General features: G+C 40.2%; 2 protein-coding genes and 1 long non-coding RNA gene across 8 annotated transcripts in view; 1 reads left to right on the plus strand and 2 right to left on the minus strand.

The window, feature by feature from the left end:
• Positions 1–1,388: 1,388 nt before the first annotated feature.
• Positions 1,389–5,143, minus strand: LOC309694073. 2 transcript variants are annotated; one of them, XR_014272783.1, is made up of 5 exons: positions 5,025–5,143; positions 4,263–4,328; positions 3,757–3,912; positions 3,212–3,304; positions 1,389–2,914 (listed from the first exon to the last, which is right to left on the minus strand). It is a non-coding gene; the product is annotated as an uncharacterized lncRNA (long non-coding RNA). The 2 variants fall into 2 exon arrangements; XR_014272784.1 differs by lacking the exon at positions 5,025–5,143 and adding an exon at positions 4,869–4,912.
• A 5,996-nt stretch (positions 5,144–11,139) lies between these two features.
• Positions 11,140–19,331, minus strand: LOC309694272 (WW domain-containing adapter protein with coiled-coil-like). Of its 3 annotated transcripts, none has more exons than XM_082514216.1 (13): positions 18,991–19,331; positions 18,538–18,571; positions 18,027–18,216; positions 17,532–17,623; positions 15,310–15,419; positions 15,009–15,106; positions 14,637–14,909; positions 13,720–13,836; positions 13,197–13,345; positions 12,958–13,049; positions 12,330–12,507; positions 11,701–11,828; positions 11,140–11,615 (listed from the first exon to the last, which is right to left on the minus strand). In XM_082514216.1, exons 1-13 carry the CDS (start codon positions 19,029–19,031, stop codon positions 11,546–11,548), a joined length of 1,572 nt encoding a protein of 523 aa, XP_082370342.1. In that variant the 5' UTR covers positions 19,032–19,331; the 3' UTR covers positions 11,140–11,545. The 3 variants fall into 3 exon arrangements, with proteins under 3 accessions (XP_082370342.1, XP_082370341.1, XP_082370343.1); XM_082514215.1 differs by having other exon boundaries at positions 12,330–12,510; XM_082514217.1 differs by lacking the exon at positions 13,720–13,836 and having other exon boundaries at positions 12,330–12,510.
• A 358-nt stretch (positions 19,332–19,689) lies between these two features.
• The window catches only part of LOC309694271 (MAGUK p55 subfamily member 7-like), a 30,438-nt gene continuing 26,458 nt past the window's right edge, over positions 19,690–23,669 (plus strand). For all 3 annotated transcript variants that reach the window (XM_082514212.1, XM_082514213.1, XM_082514214.1), the window contains exons 1-4: positions 19,690–20,546; positions 21,488–21,517; positions 21,776–21,894; positions 22,717–22,794. In XM_082514212.1, the coding sequence (XP_082370338.1) occupies positions 20,528–20,546; positions 21,488–21,517; positions 21,776–21,894; positions 22,717–22,794 (246 nt within the window). In that variant the 5' untranslated portion in view covers positions 19,690–20,527. The remainder of the gene's footprint in view (positions 20,547–21,487; positions 21,518–21,775; positions 21,895–22,716; positions 22,795–23,669) is intronic.

The following is a 23,669-nucleotide window of genomic DNA, read 5'->3' on the forward strand; positions in this document are numbered from 1 at the left end:
AACAAAGTTTCTGTTGGTAAAAGATTTTATGGCACTGTGGGTAACACAGGGATGAGTCAGCTAAAACTGTATTTTTTGGGTAAGTTATATATGATTTATATACGTGACAATTTACAGAACAGCACAAAATGTGAGTGAATTAAAACGCCTGCTTATAACAGAAAGAATAATTAGGCAAAAGATTTTATGGCGAGTCCACGGCAGAAAACTTTTACAACGAAATCACAACTCTGTGAGCATTTAGTGGCCTATTTACACATCCAGGGTACTCAGGACATCGCACAGTTTAAGTGCTATGATGTGCAAAAAGTCTAGCTTTGGTACTCAGTTGTGGTAATTAAGGTTAAAAAAGTACGCTTGCCTTTGATGCCATTGAAAACTACAGCTTGTCTCCATTTCATGGGCACTTCCATGCTCAATTAACAGTGGTTGGTGCTTGTTTTTCTGGTTGTTTAAGGACGCCCTTTGTGGTTAAACCTTAGATCTGGATTAATACAACAGGCGAGGGACATCGTCTGTCTGTCTTCCTGTGAAAGTTGCTGCACATCACCGACCTGAGATCCCAGTTTGACATCTCGTGGTACTCTTGTATGCCTTTAATCTGAGTGCTTGAGAGTGCATCCATCCTGCTGGGCTCCAAGAGTTTTGTGACCATGTTTCATTGTGATGCAGTGAAGCCAGGAAAATACTTAACACAATTTCCGACGCCACAGGACAGATTCTGACTCCATCCTGCAACAGCAGTTGCCTCAGTTATATATCATAGCTAATGTGGATTGCATGCTCCCAGAGGGCCTATAATATTAAATCACAAGATTTAATTTATTGCTCACAATGGCACTGTTTGACAAAAGGACTTCCAGCCCCCACCTCGCGCCCATCAATCCACGACGGTTTCCATTATAATGTAGAAATGACAGTCAAACATGCAGTGTTCACCAAGATGCTCAAGGTACATTTAGCCACCTCCCTAATGTTGCATGTCCCAGTCTCAACTCACAGGCCTCAATGACATTCTACACTCAAAAAAATGAAACGTTGACTTTAATTAAAATTATTTTGTCAACAGGTTCCACGAAATTGAATTATGTTAGTTTAAAGCAAAAATCTTTAGTTCATCTAATTTAAAAAAACTACTTAAGATTAACAAGACATATTTAAGACTAACTAAATCAAGTTATGTTGTATGAACATAGATGATATATTTTCAGGTTAGATAGTTTAGATTAGTTACTTCAACACATTTCTTATTTGTGGCAGTAAAATGTTAAATTTAAGTTAGATTAATTCAAATATTATATTTTCAGCCACCTTGTGCTTTATTAATTAGTTTTACATAAATCTATTTTGTCAACAGGTTCCACACAAATGAATTAAGTACATCCAACTTATTTTTTAAAATTTATTTTATTGCCAACACATTCAGTGAGCATTTGTGTAAACCCAGTCCAAAATAAAACACAACAGCTCATTAGGGTTAGTAATTAACAGTATGTAGACAGATGCAACATCAAGACTTTAAATTAAATGTCTGTATCTACCAGAAATAGAAGAGAAAAAAAACGCATTGAAGATCACATAACACATTAATAAGATGACACTTGAGTTATGCACATGTGATGCTAGTAAGGTCTGTGAGTGTTTTTTTCTTTTAGTGTCTAAAATGGATAGCAAAGTTGCTATTTGCAATGATTGCTTAGGGTCAGTCCAGTAACACAATGCCAATGAAGTGCTTTCCTTTAACAATGCAAAGTGAAGTGTCCACCTCAACAGCCACAATTAAAAAAAAAAAAATGTAACAACAACAACAACAACAACAACAACAATAATAATAATAATAATAAATAGTCCACTGATATTAGCAATCAAAGAAAATTACATCACCATCCCAAATAAAACTTTAACAAAACATGCCAACATTATGGTCTAACAATAAAACAGCTTGTCAGCGTTCAGTTTTTTTGCAACAGCACAGCAGTAACCATTTAACACTCGCCACTGTCAACATTTATTTTACTAGTGTTTGGGCAAAAAACTTCAGATGTAAACATTTTAACATGGAAACAATTGTTCGTCTTTAAAAGTCCACAAAATATACATTCATCCTGCATTCCCAACTTGGATGATCTGATATCCTCGTGTTGGTGTTGTTCCCAGACCATCATGAAAATGTTGTTCCAGGTTCAACATTGCAAGTGACCAATCACATTGTTGTGACGTTATTCTATTCCAAGCCATTCGTGCATTTATGAAATTCCAATGTTGCAAGGACAATATCAATTCTGCTTACTGTTTATTAAAGGGTTACGGTTAGGGTTAGGGTCAGTTGATCGGCGGACAGAGGCGGTTTCACGCAGCTTAAGTACAGTTTTTTGTTTTACGCCGGTTTTTCCCGAAGTCGCAAAAGTATGACGTCACAACATTCTGATTGGTCACTTGCAATGTTGATCCTGGAACAACATTTAGTATGATGATCTGGGAACAACACCAACACGAGGATATCAGATCAACCTCCTAACTTACCCTTATTTTTAGTATGTATTGCAATTACCTTTACAATGCACACAATGTAACACAAACTGAATATGAATATATTTCCACCTCATAACAATATGCCTTGAACGCTAATATACACACCACCCTTCAACATTTCTGGTGCAGTATCATCTCTCAATTAAATCCTTTAAATCTCAATGCTTTTGATTGTCTCTTAGCTTTCAGTCTTGAGGTTAACTGAGATTCAGTGCATATATCCCACCCATTAAGAGTGCACATGCAGAGGCCAGGTCTTCCAGGTCATGCAGGACACACTAGATGGTTATACCCACATCGGCTGGAGGAGTGCTGGCATCAGCTCTTTCGATGGTAAAGATAGCAAGGGTAATTTGTTCCAGCTCCCTCTGAACAGCTGTAGCTTAGACACAAAAACATAGAAAAATGGCATCCAGTTTTAAAAAAAGAAAGAAAAAGGGCCAAAGCTACCCTTTAATGACGTAAACACAATATTAGGAACATGCACCCCAGTGCGCCACTATTTTAGACTACAAATTCAACGATAAATATAAATAGTTTGGGTATACAAGAAGATTTCCCAAAACATTTAAACAGGTTCCATGCAAATTACAACAACAACAACATTACAACATGCAACAACATTAGTTATTCAAAATTTGGTTTAATACAGATAAAAAACTAAACTAAAATTACCAACCAATTATTCTTTGAAGAGGATGCTTGGGTCTTCATTCAGGTAAAAAGGTAGTGCCCTGAGGACACACTCCCTCCCCTTTTCAATGGTTTCCTTCTGTAGAGAGTGGCAGAGATACAGGAAGAGAAAACAGATATACTTTAGGATGACAGAAACTCACATTATACGCAAAATGAATGACATAGCCACTGCACAGATAGACATGTACACAAGACCAACTAATCATCACATGGACATGAATAGTTAACCTGTTGGGCAGGGTTTCCACCACATTATATATGTCCATAATGGAGGTAAAGACAAACTAATACATCATCTTTTTTGCATTCAAAACATAACATAAAAACATTCACTTCTGGTTTAACCTAAATCAAGGGATCAGATTTTACATATGTTTAGGTAATTTAAATTTTCCAACGTTTTGAGTACCAAACTTTGTCTTGCTTAATATAAATGTAAGTGCACTGTGCAGCTACCATACACTAGCTGTTTAAATTTGAAAATGATCTTATTAGCCATAATATTTTGCTACCAACAGAATAACGCACCTGTGTGGCTGGGGCCAAAGTTTGTCTAATTTTCTTCCCTGCAACGCCTCCTTTTTTCTTGAAGACTTTTATGAGCTGGTCAGTGTATTGGTCAAGTTGTGTAAAAAGCCTTGGAACATGTGCAGCAGTAGTAATCCTCACATATTCTGCTTCCACCTGAAAATATGTCAACAAACACAACATACTGTACTGTAAATATACATACTATATGTACACATATACAAACTAAAACTAATGTAGTAAGACCTCATTAAAGCTATAATTTTAACACAAACATTTACACAAAATGCTAATGGAGCCATTACAGCTTTTATTGTTATTTATCAAGTTCCAAAAAATATTGATCACAGCTGATCTGAAAAGAATTTCATGCCTCAGGCCCTTGAACTGCAACCTTTACCATGGTTCAGATGTGGAGAAGAAATAACAGGGGCATGGGATGGGTCACAAAAGAAAACTTAACTTATAAAACAGTTTTGTTTTTAAAAGTATAACAGTTCACATACCACATACAAGCTCAGCAATACCACATACACCACATCAGTATAGGAGGGAGCAGGTAAAGGCAGGATCTGAGATTTATAAAGAAAAAAAAATTAATTCCTTAATTTCAAGAAGCAAATTATTGTTTGAATTACAACTAAATAAAATACTACTCAGAAGAAAAGCAAGAGATTGACACTGCCATGTGCTAACTTTCTATAGAAGCAATTATCACCAGGTCTGTCGACCTCCATTGTCTGTCCACTCATATGTCTTGAATAATTTTATTAAAAAAATTAAGTGTGTACTTTCACAAACTGTAATTTATAACTACATTGATATGTATAACTCCGCTAGGAAACATGCTGTATTTACAGACCATTTTTACATAATACAGATTACTGATAGAGCAGAACAATGGTGTCACAGTGGCTTTCGCCCTTGACTTTTTGGATTTTAAATGTCACTTTATGCTATCCTTGCTATCCTATTCGATATTTCCGACTCTCGGATTACAGAAAAGGAATCCCAAGAAAGCAAATGGAAAAATAACCCCTTGAAAGAATAACCCCATGAACCCCTGTAGCTAATCCCTTAATAAAACAAAAAACAATAAAAATGTTTCTTACACAGTCCACAAAATAAGCATGTCCAGGACCCAGTAAAACTAATGTAAAACAAGCACACGCAAACGATATAACATGTATTGTAAGACAAACGCAAAATATAACCATGCTGGACATATAGATACTACACAACATAGTCAAAGAAAAAAGTGGTCTTACCTCTCAAAGAAACAGCAGCTTGGCGCCAAAACAGCCTTTTTCAGTTAAATTTGAAGTCTTGTGCATGAGCAGGCACAAGCCGTGAAACCTTCTTGTTCTGCGCGGTTTCATTACAACTGTTTTTGCATTACTGCCACCTTGTGGATATACAAGGTATATCGATCCTCATTGACTTAACTTAAATGTTATGCGATCAAGTAACACATTAGTATTATGTACGTTGAATAATAGACACAATTACGTAGACTTGATTAGAAAAACATATGTTAACTTAACAAAAACATATATTTTAAGTAAAATGAAAATAAATAATTAATATACACTGAACAATCCACCTCATTCATTTTTTTTGAGTGTATATAACGTCGACTTTACAAGGCCCTGGCTAGCTCTCTCATTTATCAAAAGTTTTACAAAGTCGACCAAAGCCGACATCCCCCACCCCCCGATGCTAGGTTCGGTTTGAGGCGAGATCGGTGACTTTAGTGAAAGCCCTCTGGCTGTGACGATGGGAGAGGAGCACTAAGGAGTCAATGATGGTGTGTGTGTGTGTGTGTGTGGGGGGGGGGGGGGGTAAATGGCCAGTGGAAGTGTGGGGAGGATGACAAGGACAGATGGAGAGAGGGTGTGGGTGACTGCAAAAAAAAAGGAAAAAAATGAGCGAAATGAGGAATAATGTCAGGGGGTGAGATAAGAAGAGGAGGGGTTGGGTGTAATGCTGGGGGTGTGAGAGAACAGGGTTAACTGAAGATTGGAGGGAAGGTGCTATAAACAGAGAAACAGGGCTAATGACAGAGCCTGCATCTGGCTCACTTGGATCAGGGGGACCCATCAATAAATGTGTGACAGCAATAAATATAGTATGACAGGTAATCATGACAATTACCCGTGTCCCCTAAGGACGGTGCTGGTGAAAGGGGGCTAGGACACAGGGACTGCAGAGAGTCTTAAAAAATCCCCCTGACTGATGGGCCGCTGATTGAAGTGAAGCGCGTGAGGAGAAGATGCTACAAAAATACCCCGGAGAGAACAAACTTACCGCAGAGAAGGTGAGAGTATGAAGATGATCTTTAACCTGCACTGTATGAAGTGAATACTAAAGGATCGAAGGCAGCAGTGACTCGATCTATCAATGACATAGTGTGGGGACATACTGGTTGTGTGCGGTGAGAGCCATCAAGCCTACCTGGGTTATAGAAGTGATATAAAGCGCAATGTTTCTAAGCTGCCTCATGGGCAAAAAGGACAATATCTTGTCAAGAGTACCGCTGGCAAAACTTTAAATTGCTGCTGACAGTGTAAAAACAGTACATCCGTGTAATATACAATTACAGTATAAGTCAACAAGTTTCAACAAAGGTGAAAAATAAAAAGAGACTGCGCTTTCCTGCCTCAGTAGCATGTTATACACACACAAAATACAATAAAATGGGGGGGGGGGGAAGCAACAATCTCGTGATCAGACCATTGTACTGTAATTAAACTGAAAAAAAAATGATGTTGTTGCTACTACAAAGACAAGTATAACCCAGGAAGATGAAACAATGGAAGTGACTTTGAAAGCAGAGGAGGATGCGCAGTTAATTGAAGAGCCAGCAGAAGAAGATCAAAGCATAGAGGTTCCTTTATAGAGGCCGAACTAGAGAAACCCTGACAAATGTTGTAGGTCATTTAGAAAAGTGCGTGTTTGCTTTAAAAGCCATCTTTTTAATCAAAAAATGATTTCTGAGATTATTTATAATAATTCATCCAAACAACAACATAACATAGACCACGTAAAATATTGCTGTGGCTGCTGTGATGACATCCAAAGTTGTGGGACACCCGATTCCAACCCAGGCCTTTGCGACAACCTTATGATCTATGGTTGCCTCAATCCAGTGAGTTATTCCAGCATCCTGAAGCGTCGCTTTGAAGCCTCGAGATGAGTATTCACCTAACTGTATCTTGGATTTTTTTAAAGCACTTGTTTATTGTCTAATGACTAATGATTGACAAGTCGTTAGCCAATGAGCAGCTTTTTGAAACATATAATCACCAAGTGACTCAGTTTTTTTATTCAATATGAGCCAGAATGAGTGACTGAGTCCATTAACTCACTAGAAAAGTGTTTACAGAGGTCAAGACAGAAAGCCGTTCTCCCATAGACTTTTCTAGGACCGGAAGTCTTTTTGCACCAACAGCTATCGCCATCTGGTGGCCTACAGGTAAAATGCATGTTTAAGCCACTTCCACTATGGTTTTATTTCTCTGGGTTCTGAAATGAGACAAAAATTCTTTAAGATACAAAAGGAAGTTGTTTTTTCGACAGCATTTTCAGACAACCCACCAAGGCCGATGCCTCAGACACCCAACGAGCCAAACGTCTTTTCTTCTTTGATCACCAGTTCTGAGCTTTGCTCATATCCAAACGTAGCCAGTTTTAACTATCATAGTTTCGCATTAGGTAACAGAAGGTGTTGTAGACTTATAGGAGTGATGCTAAAAATTGGCCTTTGTGCAGATACGTCTACACCTACGGATCATTAATGAATTTATGATCCCATTAATCATTGTCATTCAGATCCCTGATCGATTTCATGTTGTATGATGCAAACACGTGTTTTTTGATAAATTACTAAACTGGAGTTGTTTTGTATATTCTAGTGAAGTATGGCAGTTGGCCATGTGGGTCAACAACTGTTTTTTTCCTGCAGGACATTTGAACAGCCTCTCATAGTAAATTTATTAAGATGTTTGCAATCAACAGGTGTTGATGTTGACTTACCATGTCTGGCTGTTTTTCCTGGAAAAACTAGAAAAGTAGAAGGAAGATGCATGACAATAGAACTAATACCAGTATCATACCAGGAGGTTCAGAGGTAAAGGTTTGCCATCATGGGCATTTGGGCAGGATCCATAAAAAAATGCTGCCATCAAGGTATCACCGCGGGTTAAATTGTACTTTAAATGAGATGTGTTCATGTTGGGAGGTCATGTCCACACACTGTTTACTCAGCGCAGCAAACAAATCCCAGATTAGTCATTAAGCTTCCAACTTAGGACAAATTAAGATACTGAACAAAGATGAGAAAGGAAGGGTGAGTTATAACATAGAATCTGTCCCAGGAGGAGATGAAAATCAGGAGTGTGATCCTTAAATAATGTATGAGAGGTGAGTTCATATAACTGACAAAGAAACACAAGAACCAAACAGTGATGAGGGGAAAAAGAGGGAGGAACAGATCATTATAATAGCCATGATGGTAACTTGAAGTCAGTGGTTTAGATGCCACAGCCTTCACTACTAACTCAATGAAACGGCACACAGGTCAGGATTTATTTCAACCAAGACACACTGCAGTCTTGTTCTTCTGGAAGAGTTGAATGAGATGGATGGACAGACCCTGTAAGATTTAAAATTTTAAAAAACTTTATTTCCATCTCGAGCCACTCTGAGCCATAGACCATGTACTGAAACAACAATATTTAATCATGTTTAATAAGCTTGTGATTAAGTGTAACAGAAAAAAAAAGATGTTGCATCACTGGTAATGAGAGCAATGCCCTCTGTGCGCTGACAGCAGCATGTAGTATATGAGAACAAATGGAACCCGTGCAGCAGATAAATTTGGTGATCTCTGCACATTTAGCTGCTGGTGTATCAGCTAGAAAAAGGCTCGGGTGCAGGCCGAGTTTTGTACTGACTAAATGGTAATAAATGAAATCGAGTGGAAATCCTGAATGCACAATGAGCAGACCAGGAGTGTATAAAAAAAGATAGGAAACCTCAAAGGGGCCAGTGCTGACCACTGCGAAACTATAAGAATGTGTTCCTACATCTGAACAGTAAAGCTGATGATCAGATTAGGATGAAGACATAATTAAAGGAATAATTTGGATTTATCTGCACTCGTATAGCTGCTGTGAATGCTTTGGTCTCTAAATGAAAATAAATCTGATTTTTTTTTTCCTTCGGGGAATTATATGAACTATACTACATGGACAAAAGTACTGGGTCACCTACACATTACACCTACAGGAGCTGCTCCATAAGGGAAACCCATTCTTTGAAACCCCAGCACACGGCTTTTGTGTGCTGATGTTAATGCTGGAGGGGCTTTGCAGCTTTGCAGTTATCGAGTCAGCAGAGTGTAGCATGTGACCTCACTCTGAAGTTTTACATGGTTGTCTCTTTGTGGCTGAGTTTCTATAGTTCCTAAACTCTTCCACTTTGCAATGACACCACTTACAGCTGATCATAGATTATCTAAGAGGGAAGACATCTCACCAGTTGATTTGTTGTAATTAAAGGATCCTATTACATTACCGGAGCTCTTTGAAAAGACCCATTTCTTACCAATGTTTGTAAAGGCAGACTGCATGGCTAGTTGGACACCTCTGGAAGTGGGACTGAAATTCAAAGATGAAGACTGGATGGCCCAATACTCTATATAGAGTGCATGAGATACTTGGTGAAAGCATGAAAACACTCTTTAGGTTTTGGTTTTTTGAGCATGTGGTAGCTGTGCGCATGGGGAACACAACACAAGCAAAGATCACGATGGAAATGTTTCAATTCTTGAAGCAAAAATCCAGCTTCAGACAAAGGAAGCTCTTAAAGGTTACTAGTTAAGGGTTCTGGGAGAGACCAAGCAGCAAGTTTGGTGGGGCGACACTGTTCTGGGTTTTTAGGTGTCATTTGGGATTTGTAGAGTTTCATGCCTTTAATGTAAATAGAGGGTTTATGAATATTTTTGAGGTTATATTTTTTATTTTAAATTATAATATACAAATGTTAACATAGTTTAATTGCCATTTGTTAAGTGTGGAAACACCCCTGGCAGGGGAAAGCAAAGTGTGGCAGGTTATCTAAGGGCTGGGTACTATGGATATATGGCCCCGGTATGGGAACAGAAACGTAATACAGGCCAGGTATTTCAAAATTTCCAAGTCCTCTTCTCTTTTAACATGACGGATTCCAGCAAGAAACAATCACATGGGTAGGATTAGGTTTAAAAGTAACATTGCTCACTGTCACCATCTGGTGGTCAGCAGCTGTACTCAAACAGGCAATCGTCTGTTAACTGCTTACAAAGTGATACTGAAGATATTCTGTTGGCATGCTTGAGATGTCAGTGAAAGCCAAGCAAAGGGTGTGGCATAATATTTTATTCACATATTTAATGGAATACAAAGCCCCCCCAAAAAATCTGACCCCACCCCGAAACCCCAAAAATTGTGCACATCCGATCTTGTGGGAACTATTCCGTGTCACAGAAAGAAAAAAAAAATAACCAGGAAACAAAGGAACTTTTTTTTTTCAAACTGTTGGAGTGTAAGACTGCAGTTTTAATCTGATGGCCATATAAAAGTATGCCCTCTCATTGCGAATGAACCATTCGCAAAAAGTAACCACACCTGTCTAGAGTCAGTCGATAAAAAGGCTGCAGCAACAAACAAAACCAAAACATGAGTTTCTTACAGAAAAAAAAAAAAAAAATTCCTTCGTCAAGCTTTTCCGTTACAACTACAAGGATGTAATAACTCCAGCACAATAATAATTTAGCTTTAAGGGACTGTAAATTCAGTCACTTTTCTATTCTTTTATGCAACCTCCTGCTAAGCTGCTTGTAAGGAATGAACATGTCCCCAATTTGACTTGGAACAGAAACAAAATATTGACAATTTTACAATTTAAAAAGAAAAGAAGGAAGAAAACTGCCAGCAGGGCTACCAATGGAAAACAACCTCAGATGTACTTGTGGCCAACCTAGGTCCAATAACATAAGCTTCATCAAAACAGCTTTCAAAGTGCTTTTTACACAACTAGCCATGTCTTCCAAGTGACTCTGCATCAATGGAACAATCCCATCATTTGGGACAAAAAACATCTGTCATTTCGGTCTGGCCAAAGATCTCAGTGAATCTGGTGACATGTAAAACAAACCAGCTTTAAGACAAAATGGGTTGGCAAACCCACTGATTGGTGAAGAAAAAAGAAAAAGAAAAATAACAGTAACATCACTGCCACTGAAGCCACACATCGCAGTGCATGACAAAGTTCATTTCAGAAGTTTGGGAAGGGGACCCGATCGCTCTCCCCCCCACCCACAGAAGTGTCACACCAATCACAAGAGGGTTTGTCTTAGTTCATTTTGACTCTCTTCCTGACCACTACACATCAAAACACACCAGAAAACAAGTTAACCCAATACAACACACACAATCCAAGATTCGTGGTCCAAAAGGTGCTGTCCAAAAAAGGTCCCGTTGTCCACTTTTTTTTAGCTGTTCCGACATGCGAACAGTCGGTTTGAGCAATTTATGTAGTGGACAATGGAGAAAAGAAAAAAAAAAATATATATATATTAAAAAGAAAAGACATGTTCAGGATGACGGAGCTTCACTGTCAGTTACTGACTTCTAACAGTCGCTCTTGCAGGAGGAATAAACTGTAGCAGCTCGCTGTCCGTGTCTATTCCTCCCTCTCTAATTGTCTCAATCGGACCATCCAAGCCTGTTCCTCTCGGGTCAGGTCCTCACACCATGTAGGAGTTCTGGTTCTTCAGCTTGTCCAGCTCTTTGCTCTGTTGCCTCAGGAACAAGATTCTGCAGTTGCGAAAAAAAGAAAATGTAAATCAAAATGCATGTGTGTTAACAGCTGAGTCTATGCAAATGTAGCCATTTGCCTCACCTCTGCTCCCTCAGTGTGGCCTGGATTTCACACACTCTGACCAGAGACCGAAGATTTTTCATCTCTGTGCAGATTTCAGACATGTACAAGCTGCCCATGTTGTGGATGTCTTCATGCAACCGAGCCGCCTGGTGGAAAGGGAGAAGTGCATTTTGTCAACAAAAAACAAAAACATGAAAAACGCCAGCTTTCGTGTAACAAAGAGTTATCATAGATGCGATGGAGAACAGCATCTTTGAACACACACACTGTGCGTGTGTGTGTGTGTGTGTGTGTGTGTGTGTGTGTGTGTGTAAGAGAGAGAGAGAGAGAGTTCAGCATAAAATAAAACTCCAACACGGGGAGCAGAAAAGATGACAGAGTAGCACAACCAGAAGTGACAGTGAAAACATTTCACAGCACAAGCTCTTTACTCCATCATCATTTTTTCTGCAGTCTCAGTTTGTCCATACAAACATCAACACAATGAGCAGTAATAAAACTGAGGATATATCCATATATTGTACAGGCCCACTCACGACAAAGTCTGCTGAAAGTCACTCAAGAGCCAATTTCACTATCGAAAAATGGAATTCCAAGCTCTACATTTTTCCTTATAAAATGTGAACCTGTCTTCTGGAGGACTATACCTGTTTCTCTGTGTTCTCTGAAGGCCACCCTTGGATATGTCTGATGAGGTTTTCATCGAAATGAGCTGACAGGCTGGGAGTGAAGGAGCCAGGGGTGTCTGAGTGGCTCGCACTGCTGGACGGAGCGTGAGGCAACAAGGCACCAGATGCGTTTGATCCTGTGCACAACATGTCCTGGCTGCTGGAGGAAGACACGCAGGTGGAGACCGTGTTAATAAAATCCTGCTGCAGTTGTTCTGATGTTCTAGCTGATTACTGTTACACAGATCAGTCTATAATCTCACCGTCTAGCCTATGAATGGGGAAATATGGATGAATTATAAGCCTCACCAACATTTCCGGTTGTTCGGGGAACTGCATCATTGGGAGCTGAGTGTCCCCAAAATGACTACTCTCAAATAACACACAGACCTTGCTGCAAACCCTTTCTCAAAAGTAAACCGCTCCCATAAACACTGTCTGGAAGACATGTTGCTGTATTTTGTAAAGCATGTTTTTGCAATTCAGGCCAGTTGTCCTTGTAGCTCTTGAATCCCCCCCCCCCCCCCCCGCTACTACTCATCGGCTTTGCCTCCACCAATCTATGCTGTGATGAAGTGATTTTAAATAATTCCTTCCTGAAAGTTACCTTCTCTGCTGCAGAGTCCTGGGGTCTTCTGGCCGCTTTTCTGCTGTCTGGGACAAGGAAGCTGAGCCTGGCTTCCCAGAAGACATGCTGCCCTGAAGAGGGAAAAACAGATGACGATGAGGAGAAACATGAATAAAAACAAGACACGGATACGAAAACCCACACAGAGAAGATGGTCCAGAGGAGTGCAGTCATAAACACAGCGTCTCTGCTCTGTTACTTTAGCTTCAAAGGCTCACCCTGGTTTGCGAGGATGAGACGCTGCCAGGATGCACACCCAAATGAGACTTCTGGTTGCTCTGTGGTGTGCCGTTCCGTGGTGAGACGTACGGCCGCGGCGATGATGTGTCGGACGTCAGGGAGACCGGCGACTGACTCGAGTGCTGGGCTGAAAACAGGAAAACATAAGATCGCCGTGGAAGAATAGGGGATTTGTCAGGTTGCACGTATCATTGTACAGAGTGTGAAGGAGGAAAATGAGCACTGATATTAGACCAGGTTTTTTTAGGACTAACAGCAAACAGTTAAAAAGGTAAAAAGGCTTGAAGAGGGAATACAACAGCATATAAAACATCCTTTATCCCAGAACATGGGACCATGTCTTGTGCTTCTTTTCCCCCCACATAGCTGTAGTCAATCTAAAAAAAAAAACCCTAAAGTTATACACACAGTAAAACAAGGACACAGAGAGCAGAAACCTTCCAAAGAAGATGAAAATCAGTATGTGACAGCAGATGGTGAAAAACAGCAAAGAGGCCGTACCTTGGTTGGAGTGCTGAGCAGCTGAGAGCAGAGCAGTGACGTTGAAAGCAGGTCCAGCAGTGAGGAGCTTATGAAGCACAGACTGCAAGGAAGCTTGGGTGACAGCAGCTGCCAATACTGGAGGGAGGAAAGAGGGACGTGTGTACACACACACACACACACACACACACACACACACACACACACGTGAGTGAGCAAGAACACACAACAGGTGAATGTATAAACATTAGAAGTCAGAAAACTCAGTTGAAATAAGAATCGAGTTAGTGCAACAGGGGAAACACTTGTAAAAAACAAAAAAGACAATCAAACACAGATTCTAATTTTTTTTTTTCTATCACCAAAAGGGTCGATAACACTGTGGCCTCTTTGCTGTCTGACGCAAAATCTTAGAGGGTAAAAATCCAGCTCTTACCTGTCCGACAAGCTTCTTTATAACCACAGTGCACCAACTAAGTTCATATCAACAGACAGAAGGAAGCTAACATGAACGAAGCCTAAATGTAGCCGAACTGCTAGCTTGTTTTGCCACGCATCTTCAAATTCTGCTGGTTCTCATAAACTTAGCCCGCGCACTCATCCTGACTCTTTTTGGAAGTCATGCCTCAAGGCAGGAGCACGGCATGTTCCTTTTTATGCCGGAACACATGTGCTTCTTGGGGGTGGGGGTTACAAAAAGCAAAAACAAACAAGATGTTGTTGTTTTGAAAGATGACATATTTTGTTGTGTACGCAGGAATACCTGTGTGTAAAAACAAGCTTTCCAAACAGGACGCCCCCCCCCCTTTTTTTTTCTAAGCTAAACAACTATGAAGTTGCAAACAACCCATAATATAACTCTGAGAACCAATTGTGCGCCTCTGTGCTGAATAAGACACTAGACCGGTAAGCAGTGTAAACCGCGCCCTCATCCTCACCCTCGTTCAGCTTGGCCACGTCCATGCTGCCGTTGTTCATCTGCAAAGTTGCTTGCAGCGCCGGGAGGAGCTGATGCAGGAGTGCCGGGTCCTGGAGCAGCGCCGGCGAGGGCAACTGGGCAGACGGAGGCGCCTGAACACTAGAGGACGAAGAAGAGGACGACATGCTGGAAGGGGTGGAGCCTATAGCGGCGGCAGCAGGGGTCAGGCTCTGAGAGGAAGAGGAGGAATGGCCGCAATTGGCTGCTGTGGACTGATCCACTGATGCGATTTCTGTGGAGACGAGCAGAGTGATGAACACAGAATGAATTCACGCTATATTCTGAAGCATAACTATATACACATGAACAAGATTTTATTGGTAAGTCGTACTTGTTGTGGCTTTGTCCTGCAAGGCCTCTTGTCTGTAGTCCATGTCCCTGGGAAAACTGTTTGCTGCCATCTTGACTGAGTCTTTCTGCCGTTGTTCCCTGAAGCAAAGCAAACAGGTTTTGTAAAGCAACAGCGATGATGTTAAGGACGTGGGCTGCGGTTTGAGCCTGTGCCTTAAGCTAATGATATTCTGATAGCATTGTGGTGCTAAAGCCGTCATGTGTGACTCTGCATGAGAACAACAACCTCAGTCACTGTCTCAGGTTAAAAAGCCAACAGACTTGAATAAAGTGAGCCTTGCCTCTCCAGCAGGTCCTTGGGCTTTTCCCACTGGGAGACCTCAGTTCTACAGTTGTAGTAGTACTTCTTCCCAGAGGAGCTAATGTGCTCTGTCCAGTCATCTGCTGGGTCCTAGTCACAAGGAAAATTGAGAGTCAAATAGTTAAAAAAAAAAACACTTCACCCCAAGTTCGTTTTGCTCAGTTTATACAAAAACTTTCCCAATAACATTGCCAAAGTAATGCAATTATTGTATGCATGATCATTTTTCATAAATTTTTTTTTATTATTATTGTTGTGACCCTTCACTTCAAAGTCAAAATATCTGATGTTTAGTCAATCTAACAAAGAAGTCACGCCAAGTTAGCTACATGGTCCTCCCGCCACGATGATCCGAAGAGCAGGTCAATTTAACCTTAGTTGGGAAAAGAAAATCCTGACAGTTCGTTTTTGGCCAGTTTCAACTTATTGTGTACTTTTTGATTGCATCTAATCCCCCCCACTTTATTCTCTTGGTAAAGCATACAACCTGCTGATCAAGCACTGGCAGACATACACTTCGCTGTTAGATCTAGGTACATCCCAACTACAAACCTTTCTGAAGCCCTACACACTGCCCTTTATACCTGTGCAACCTGCACAGGTATAAATATTGGCACTGGCACGTAGGCTTTTTGTCGATCCATTGCAGAAGCATGCATTCATTTTAAGTACCGACTGTTCATACAGGTTTAGGATGTTCCCTTGTTTTCATGAGCCATAATCTTCAAAGGCTATTTCACTGATACTAAAAAAACCTAGAACTGTAAAACTGAAAGCACAGTATCTGTTTCTGACTGTGTTTTTTTAATCCATCCATGCTATGTGATTTATGCAAATCTCCCCCAGATAAATTCTTCCGCTCTGTATAAAAGTACTTCCTTATTTTCCATACGCTCCCTCCTCAAACCAGTCCAGTCTGTCTGGTGAACAGGAAAAGGTTGCAAAGCATTCTGGTAGTTGCTGGTCTGTAGTTCTCTTTCAGTGTTATTACACAACCCACTTCCCAGCAGTGACATTCCTCTTGAAGCCGTGAGCCATCACACCTTCTTTTGCTCCACTAAGCACTTTTCCAGTCTCAAAGTGCTCAAGTCAAAGTTTCTTCAAGCAACAGTGTCGGTTTCCCAGCACTCACATTTTTTTTCCTGAGGAGCACGCATTCAAGTTTCAAACAACTTGAGAGGATATGAAAGTGCTCTTTAAACTGATGTAACGCAAGGCAATCGATCACTTTGTGTAAATGGGTTACGAAGCTTCAAAAGCAAAGATCAACAAGTGGAAGAATTCATTTAAATTGTTTATTCCAGTGCTTGGAGGTAGCAGTCCTACTTCATTGTACATACTGGCAAGAGCTTACCTGAGTCAGCACATTTGGTAAACATAAATCCATTTTGCTTTGGGAGGTAAACATCTTTCATTTCCGAGCCTCGATAATGGACCGGGGCTTTTGAGTGTGGATGCGAGCTGGTATGTTTAATATTAATGATGATGCATATACTGACGACTCTGTTAGGATCTAACATTTCTCATCCACATCTGTACTAACTTTAAAACTGTGCTTTTGTAGGTGAGGCTTGAGCCCTTAAAACATATGATCTCATGCCTTCTCTGTGGAAAGAGTAATTAGATACCACATACTACTAGTAAAACCAACAGTATCTTAGTAACAATTCATTTAAAAAAAATTATATAATTAGATTTTTAGTACTGCAGTTCCCACAGTTATTGATATAACAGAATTAAGATAGACTCTAACGTAATTTGAATATTACACACTTAAAGTGAGCCATGTGTGCTCTGACAAGAGTCTGTAGGAAAGCTTACAAATGCACGGAGCAGTGGGTGCTTGCAGGAGCGGTTCAAATTAGTGTCAAACCAGACAATGTTGAATATTGTGTATTTGGTCCCACTGTGCAGTCCAACCAGTGAGAAATAACAATGTGTCTCTCATTCACACTGACAAATGGCAAATCGTTTAAACAAGGAAGTCCACATTCTAATCAGACCATCTACTACACAAGGAGCCTCTTACATAATTATGAAGTTACAGTCAAGCATTGTTGAGTTAGGTTTGATAAATGTCTGCATGAGAGAGGAAGATGGCTATCCATCACGCCCTGCATAAAATGTTCCATAGTGGCGTGGCTGCACTCTAAAGGAATCGCTGAAGGTTTTATAATCAGATAACACTGGGTAGATCCTTACCCTGTCTGCGGACTTGCTCTGAGCCGCATGCAAGTCGGTGCCATGGTGAGAACTGTTGTTGTGGGAGTTCTCCTGAGGAGAGCCACTGGTCCCTGCAACAAAGCCACTTGTCAAAGGAGAGAAAGCAAACGAGGCTCTGCTAAGAACTAAATCCTCAGGGAGAGTCACAACTGCACAACAGGGAAAAGAAATCAGCTTGCCTTTTGTTATTTTAGGCTTATACTTGCAGTTTACATTTACGTCTTAATCTGATGGCAGTATTATGGGAAGCTTTTTTTCCCACAACATGACAACTGGCAGGGGTGACCAGAGTCTTCATGACAATAACACATGACAGAAGAAGTTCACATATTATGTCAGGGACCAGCATAGAAACAAAGACAGGGTTGACCTTTATGCCTATCTGAGCCCATCTGTGGTTACCGTTTCCCCTTCATAACAACCGCCTGAGATTAATCTTGCAATGGCATGCATGTGCAATGCCACCAGACTCACCGTTTTTCCCTCTGACGCTGTGAGAGGGTTTCGCCTTGCCATGTCCCGTGCCTTCCCCGTGTCTGCTGACAGGACTTTCGTCTGAGCGTCGCTGCATCTTGTAAGGGGGCACAGGATCTGACGACCCATCGCGCACCTTGTCGTAGCGGTGAAGGCTTGTGGCCTGGCTCTTTGGCTGAGATTTATGGGTCTAAAAAGGACAGTGCACAGCAGAATTGTTGAGATATGCTCAATCTCACACAGTGGTGTTCTTACCTCTCAATCAGGAGACCCTTTAAGTTGAATTAGAGCATTTTTATTTTTATTGTCATTCTATTGACATTTCTAGTAAATTCTTGTTTTGATAGAGTAACTGAAACACAAGGGCTGAAGTAAGACAGTCCACATATGAATTACCATTGTGATCAAACTGAAATGTATCCAGACAGTTGCTGATCACCTGCACACTGTGCTGACCTACGTTTATGGATCGTCATGACAGGTGACAGCTAACAACCTGAACATGACATACCTGATACGATTGGGGATCCCTTCTGTCGTTGCACCTGTGGAGACACACAGAACAAAGGTTAGAGCAAGATCTCAATGACGTTTTTTTATTTTCTATTTGTCACTTTGAAAACTGACTTTCTGGAGCATATACAGTTAGCTAAGTAGCTAGCGTTAGCCAAGTTAGCCTGACTTGCCATCTTATCATGATGTGTTAGCTCATACTGTAGTTCACATTGAATCGGTAATGTTTAAAGTATATCTTACAAATACCTAGAATAGGCAGGATTTACGATGTGAATACTATTAGGTGTAACGGTAGTCGACCAGCTAAGGTACATATCCGGAATCAACGGCTAACTAATTGCAGGCTAACCATGCTAGCTAACGGCTACAAGTAAACCTTAAACGCACAAATTAAATCAACGGCGTAAGAAAAACATGTTTCAAACGCTACGGTCTGAGTCTGATTTACCCATCGCTGACTCTTGTTGGTTTCCTTGCATACATCACCATCAAGACCGTGGTGATGTGTGTATGTGTGTGAGGGGGAACCGTGGCCTCCTGACTGCCTGGCTGCTCTCACAGCTCTTTTCTTCAGCTTCCTGATGTCTGTCCTGCCAAACAGAGAGCTAAAAGTCACGCACCGAATACCAGCACTGCATAGCGGCTGGTCTTTACTGAAAAAGAAAAACAAAAAAGAAACACCCTCAGTGCACCATCTGCCATGCAGTTACGGTATACGCTAAACTCGGCCGATGTAGTTCAGCGGAAGGCAGCAGATGGAGGAGGAAACGGTGAAGGCAGTAATGTTTGGCTAGGAGGATGAAGTTCCTGTTTGTCTTTTCAAATTAAAATACAATTTTAGTTATGCGTTTAGAAGATTATTATTATTATTATTATTATTATTATTATTATTATTATTATTATTATTATTAACGAAAAGCAAGACATGTATTATGTGAAACAGAATATCGCAAAAGAACTTCCACTCTTCCGTTTTAAAATTATAAAATATATGCTTAAGTCAAAACCACAAGTAACTGGGTTATCATTTTTAAATAAGTAATTATACTTTTTATGCGATGCTGGCAAAATGGCACAGAATAACAAAAATAACCGCACGTGGTTCTCTAACAAAAAGTGTTTGATTTTCACACCTCACCGTGGCATTTCCGCGTTGATGGGCTATTATTTTGAAGGAAGTCTCATCATATCCCGTATGAGCTCAGCTGTGTCTGGATAACGTGACGCAGTCTGTCAGTGCTGCTGTTGGCTGCTCAAAGTTCACCTCACGTCTCGGTAGTTTTAAGTTGTCAAGTGGGACTCTGCTTCAGCCTGCACGCTTTGTCGCTTTTGTGGTGTTGTCATATAGCTCCCGCACGAACACTTTGCCCAGCGTGAACAGGCCACAGCAGGCTAATATGTCCATTTTCTTACCACCCCTGGGTTTTGGCCTAATTGATACGTGGTTTATGTAGAATAGGGTAGTTGACTATAAATGCAATGAGTCCAGGGCATTTATAGTCAACTACTCAGATGTCTGGAGTCTACTGAGACAAGCACTGTACAGGGTTCCTGATGGACAGTCTGAACTTTGTGACCAGCGATATCTAATGCAGCTGTAGCTATACAGTGTATTCCATTATAGTAACAGAGACCCCAACATCACCATTTTCAAAATCAGAACATCCATATGTTTCATCATGTAAGACGTTATCTAGTACTAATATTGTGCATGACTGAGTGTCTGCAGTCATATGTGGGTAGCTGAACTGAAATAGGTCAACATTAAACTCCATGCTGTGTAACCTCCATGATGTGATTGGCGTATCGATTGCCTGCTGGCTTTATTTGTGTCAAACCGAACACATATTGATGGAATAAGAGACGGTCTTTCTTACATTGCGGTCAGTGGAACAGTGCATAACCTTTCAATACAAGTGGATGTTCAAACACAGCCTGTACTCTTTACATATTTTAAATGATATGGCTTGCATGACCTGGCCCTTATGGGATGGACAGTCTCTGGTGAGTGCATCCTTCTGTTGTTTTGCTTAGCAGTAACTTTTTTTCTACGTAAACACTATTGGAATTTAAAAAAACAAAATAAGACAGAAACATCCTTTATAATCTTTGTAACATGGCCTTGGAATATTAAAAGAATTAAAACTAAATCCTAGATAATCAATGTTGAGATATTCTATTCAAGGTGTTTCATTTTTGAACTGATTTTAGTGACAGAGCATTAAAAAATTTCTCATGATTTTTACTATTTGTTGTTAATGCGTATGAACATTCAAAATATTCATTATTATATTATTTCACATGTTTAAATCAGTTTTACAGTATTGTGTAGCTTCAAACTCTTTGTACCTGATACTTGCATGCATGAGTAACAACAGAGTAACTCATACATAAATTAGTCTGTTGTGAGAGTGCAGGCCTTACTGTTTTTGGTTTTCACATACATTTCCAGCCCAAGAACAGATTTTTAGATATAAATCTAAAACTGAACCCGTGCAAAGGTCCTGCAGACATTATCCTCTACCCACGCTGGTGGATAGATCATGGGTAAAACTGTTGTACAAGCAAAGAAAGCAACATGCATTTTTATATATTTATTTTGAGATCTAAACTGAAATGTAATAACTGAGCTTTGTTTTGATCTTTTCCTGAAATTATTGCAAGAAATATTGATTATTTAAACACGCCAAACTGAAATATATATATAAATAATATATATAAATAATGGACATGGCTTTGTTGATACTTGATAAGAACTGTTACAATAAAAATCAGCAATAGGGGGCACTAATATCTCAGTATGTTGTTCGGGGCCATCTAAAGACAAATACACTCTTTCCTTTTTCCTTTTCACATGTGGTACATTCCCTCTTTACACAAGAAAAAAGAGAGAGTTTAAGTCTGCTGAGATGGTTTCTTTGTCCTTTTTTTTCTTCTATTCTTAGGAGGGATGCTAAACCAAACTGAGCATAGAGGTATGTAGAATATAGAATATGAACCAGAGTATGGTTTCATTATATCCTTTTCCTTATATCCTGTGTGATGAGCACAGTGACACTGAATCTTCCATATAGAAGGCTTTTAATCACACCTTTCGTTTAACCTCTGACCTCTCTCATCTGGCTTCTGACCTCACCTTCTGACCCTCAAAAACACAACCTAGAAGATAAGAGCAGGTGCAGGTTTGTTCGTTTGTACGTGTGCTTATGCATGTCCTGCCACTTACCCGGTAGGCATGTGCATGCTGCTATCATCAATGATGTCTGGAACTGAGCCACATACCGACAGAGAGGAGGACTACAGGTTTCTCCACAGCATGCTGATGGAGAAGAAGCTTCACTTGCTCTTCAAGGTGAACGCACGTTTGTGCTGTAATGAGCTGTGATCACTCAATCTGTCCATCCAAGTCACAGAATTCACTTCATTTAAAGTGAATTTGGTATTCAGATCCTATTGTTAGCAGTATTATGTGTTTATGTTTTATTATGTACAAGTAATGCCACTGGATTAGAGTGCTGTTAATATTATGTACACTGGAAAGTGCCACAATATGTACTTCAGGTACATATTATGCACAATTAAGATACTTATGATTATAACTTATACTTAAGTAAAAGGATTAAATGCTTATTTTCCAGTCTGCAGATGACAAGAATTATGCACACACACACACACGCACACACACACACAAATTCGATGCTGAGTTTAACTAATTTAATTACATGTAAACTTTCCATGAAATGTTGTTACATAAATAAAATCTGGTCGGGGGCTGTTCTGGAAGTGATTCAGGGCAACAGGAGTCTCATGGTGGCCTTAGCTCAGCAGTTGCTCTTAATCATTTTTTCCCTTAAAGGCGTCAGCATTTACAGGATTTAACTGTAAAAAGAACAGTGTCCTGTATTTTTTTACAGCAAATGCAACAGTGTACTATATTTTCCACCAGTCTCAAAAACAATAAAACCATATCACAGATTCACTACAGCTGTGTGCTGTATTAAAGGTTTATATTTACAGTACTTTGGGATTTTTTTAAATTTCTTTAAATCTATATTAGTAGCCAGTTGTTTTCACAGCAGTAGTATTAGTAGTTATTGATAAGTAACTAGTAATAGTTAAAGTTCCCCTTTACTGCAGAGAAAAGCTCTTGCATGATCCTCTCCTTACTTGCCAGATTCACGAGCAACTGAAGCGTTTTGAGAAGCGAAGCCCCGTCCCCGTCCAGGAGCACGCGGCGAATCTGGCCTCAAGTGTAAGTGACTGTCTCCAAACATCTTTTGCAGATAGACACACTGCCGAGGATGACAGCTTGACAGAAGAGGGAACAGAGGTTATCTCACCAATGGGCTTCTCTCACTTTCCTGTCACAAAGAGGATTTCTTCTTATGTGTGCTGAATTATGAAATGTTGTCTCAAGCGCTGTCACCTTAGATATCATCGTTTGAAAAGGCTGTTTTAAAGGAGGTTTTTTTTCTTAACTCATGAGCCAAGAGTTAGATCATTGAAGACTGAGCACCAAGCGGGAGCCGCGGAAATCATTCCATCTAATGTTTCAGGAAAACAATTAATTTCAGATTTAGGCTGACGTGACAGACAGATGTGCGTCATCCTCACTCCTGTTACCATCCCGTCTTTCTTTCATTTTCATCCATCCCCATGACTAATTTGTATATTTCGATTAACCCCCACCTTTATTTCTGATTTCACCACCTTTGTCCTGGACAATGTCCAAATTGAATTTTTTTTTAACCCTTTTCCCTTCCATATATTCTTCTCTCCACCCCTTTTCTTGTTCTCTTTTCCTTCCATTTCTTCTTTTTTTCATATCCATATACTGTAATATCTGCCATGTTTCCATTCTGTCTCTCTGCTACACTCCCCCACTTCAGCTCCCTCCCTTCAGTCCCCTTGCTTCAGATTCAGTACGACAGCCACTCTCTGCCTGGCTTAAATCATCAGGACCTACTGCAAGGGCCAAACCGAGGTTCTGTTTCCCCTCAGAGAGGCTTCTGTTTGCTCACAGTGGAAACTAATGACCTTCATGCATTGTGTCTCTGGAGTGTGCCTCGACATCTTGAAGCAGTAGAAGTCATTACAGTAATATGCCTGACAAGACGGGCGACTGCA

The sequence above is a fragment of the Aulonocara stuartgranti genome (genome assembly GCF_965226115.1).
Source record: "Aulonocara stuartgranti genome assembly, chromosome: 18".
Classification (NCBI taxonomy): domain Eukaryota; kingdom Metazoa; phylum Chordata; class Actinopteri; order Cichliformes; family Cichlidae; genus Aulonocara; species Aulonocara stuartgranti.

Excerpts from the sequence above, each read along its gene's own strand:
- LOC309694272 (XM_082514215.1), bottom strand. The coding sequence starts at position 19,031 with ATGGTGATGTATGCAAGGAAACCAACAAGAGTCAGCGATGG. Across the intron at positions 13,346-13,719 it reads TGCTCAGCACTCCAACCAAG|CCCAGCACTCGAGTCAGTCG; the intron begins GTACGGCCTCTT and ends TCCTGTTTTCAG. Across the intron at positions 11,829-12,329 it reads CAGAGAACACAGAGAAACAG|GCGGCTCGGTTGCATGAAGA; the intron begins GTATAGTCCTCC and ends CCTTTCCACCAG.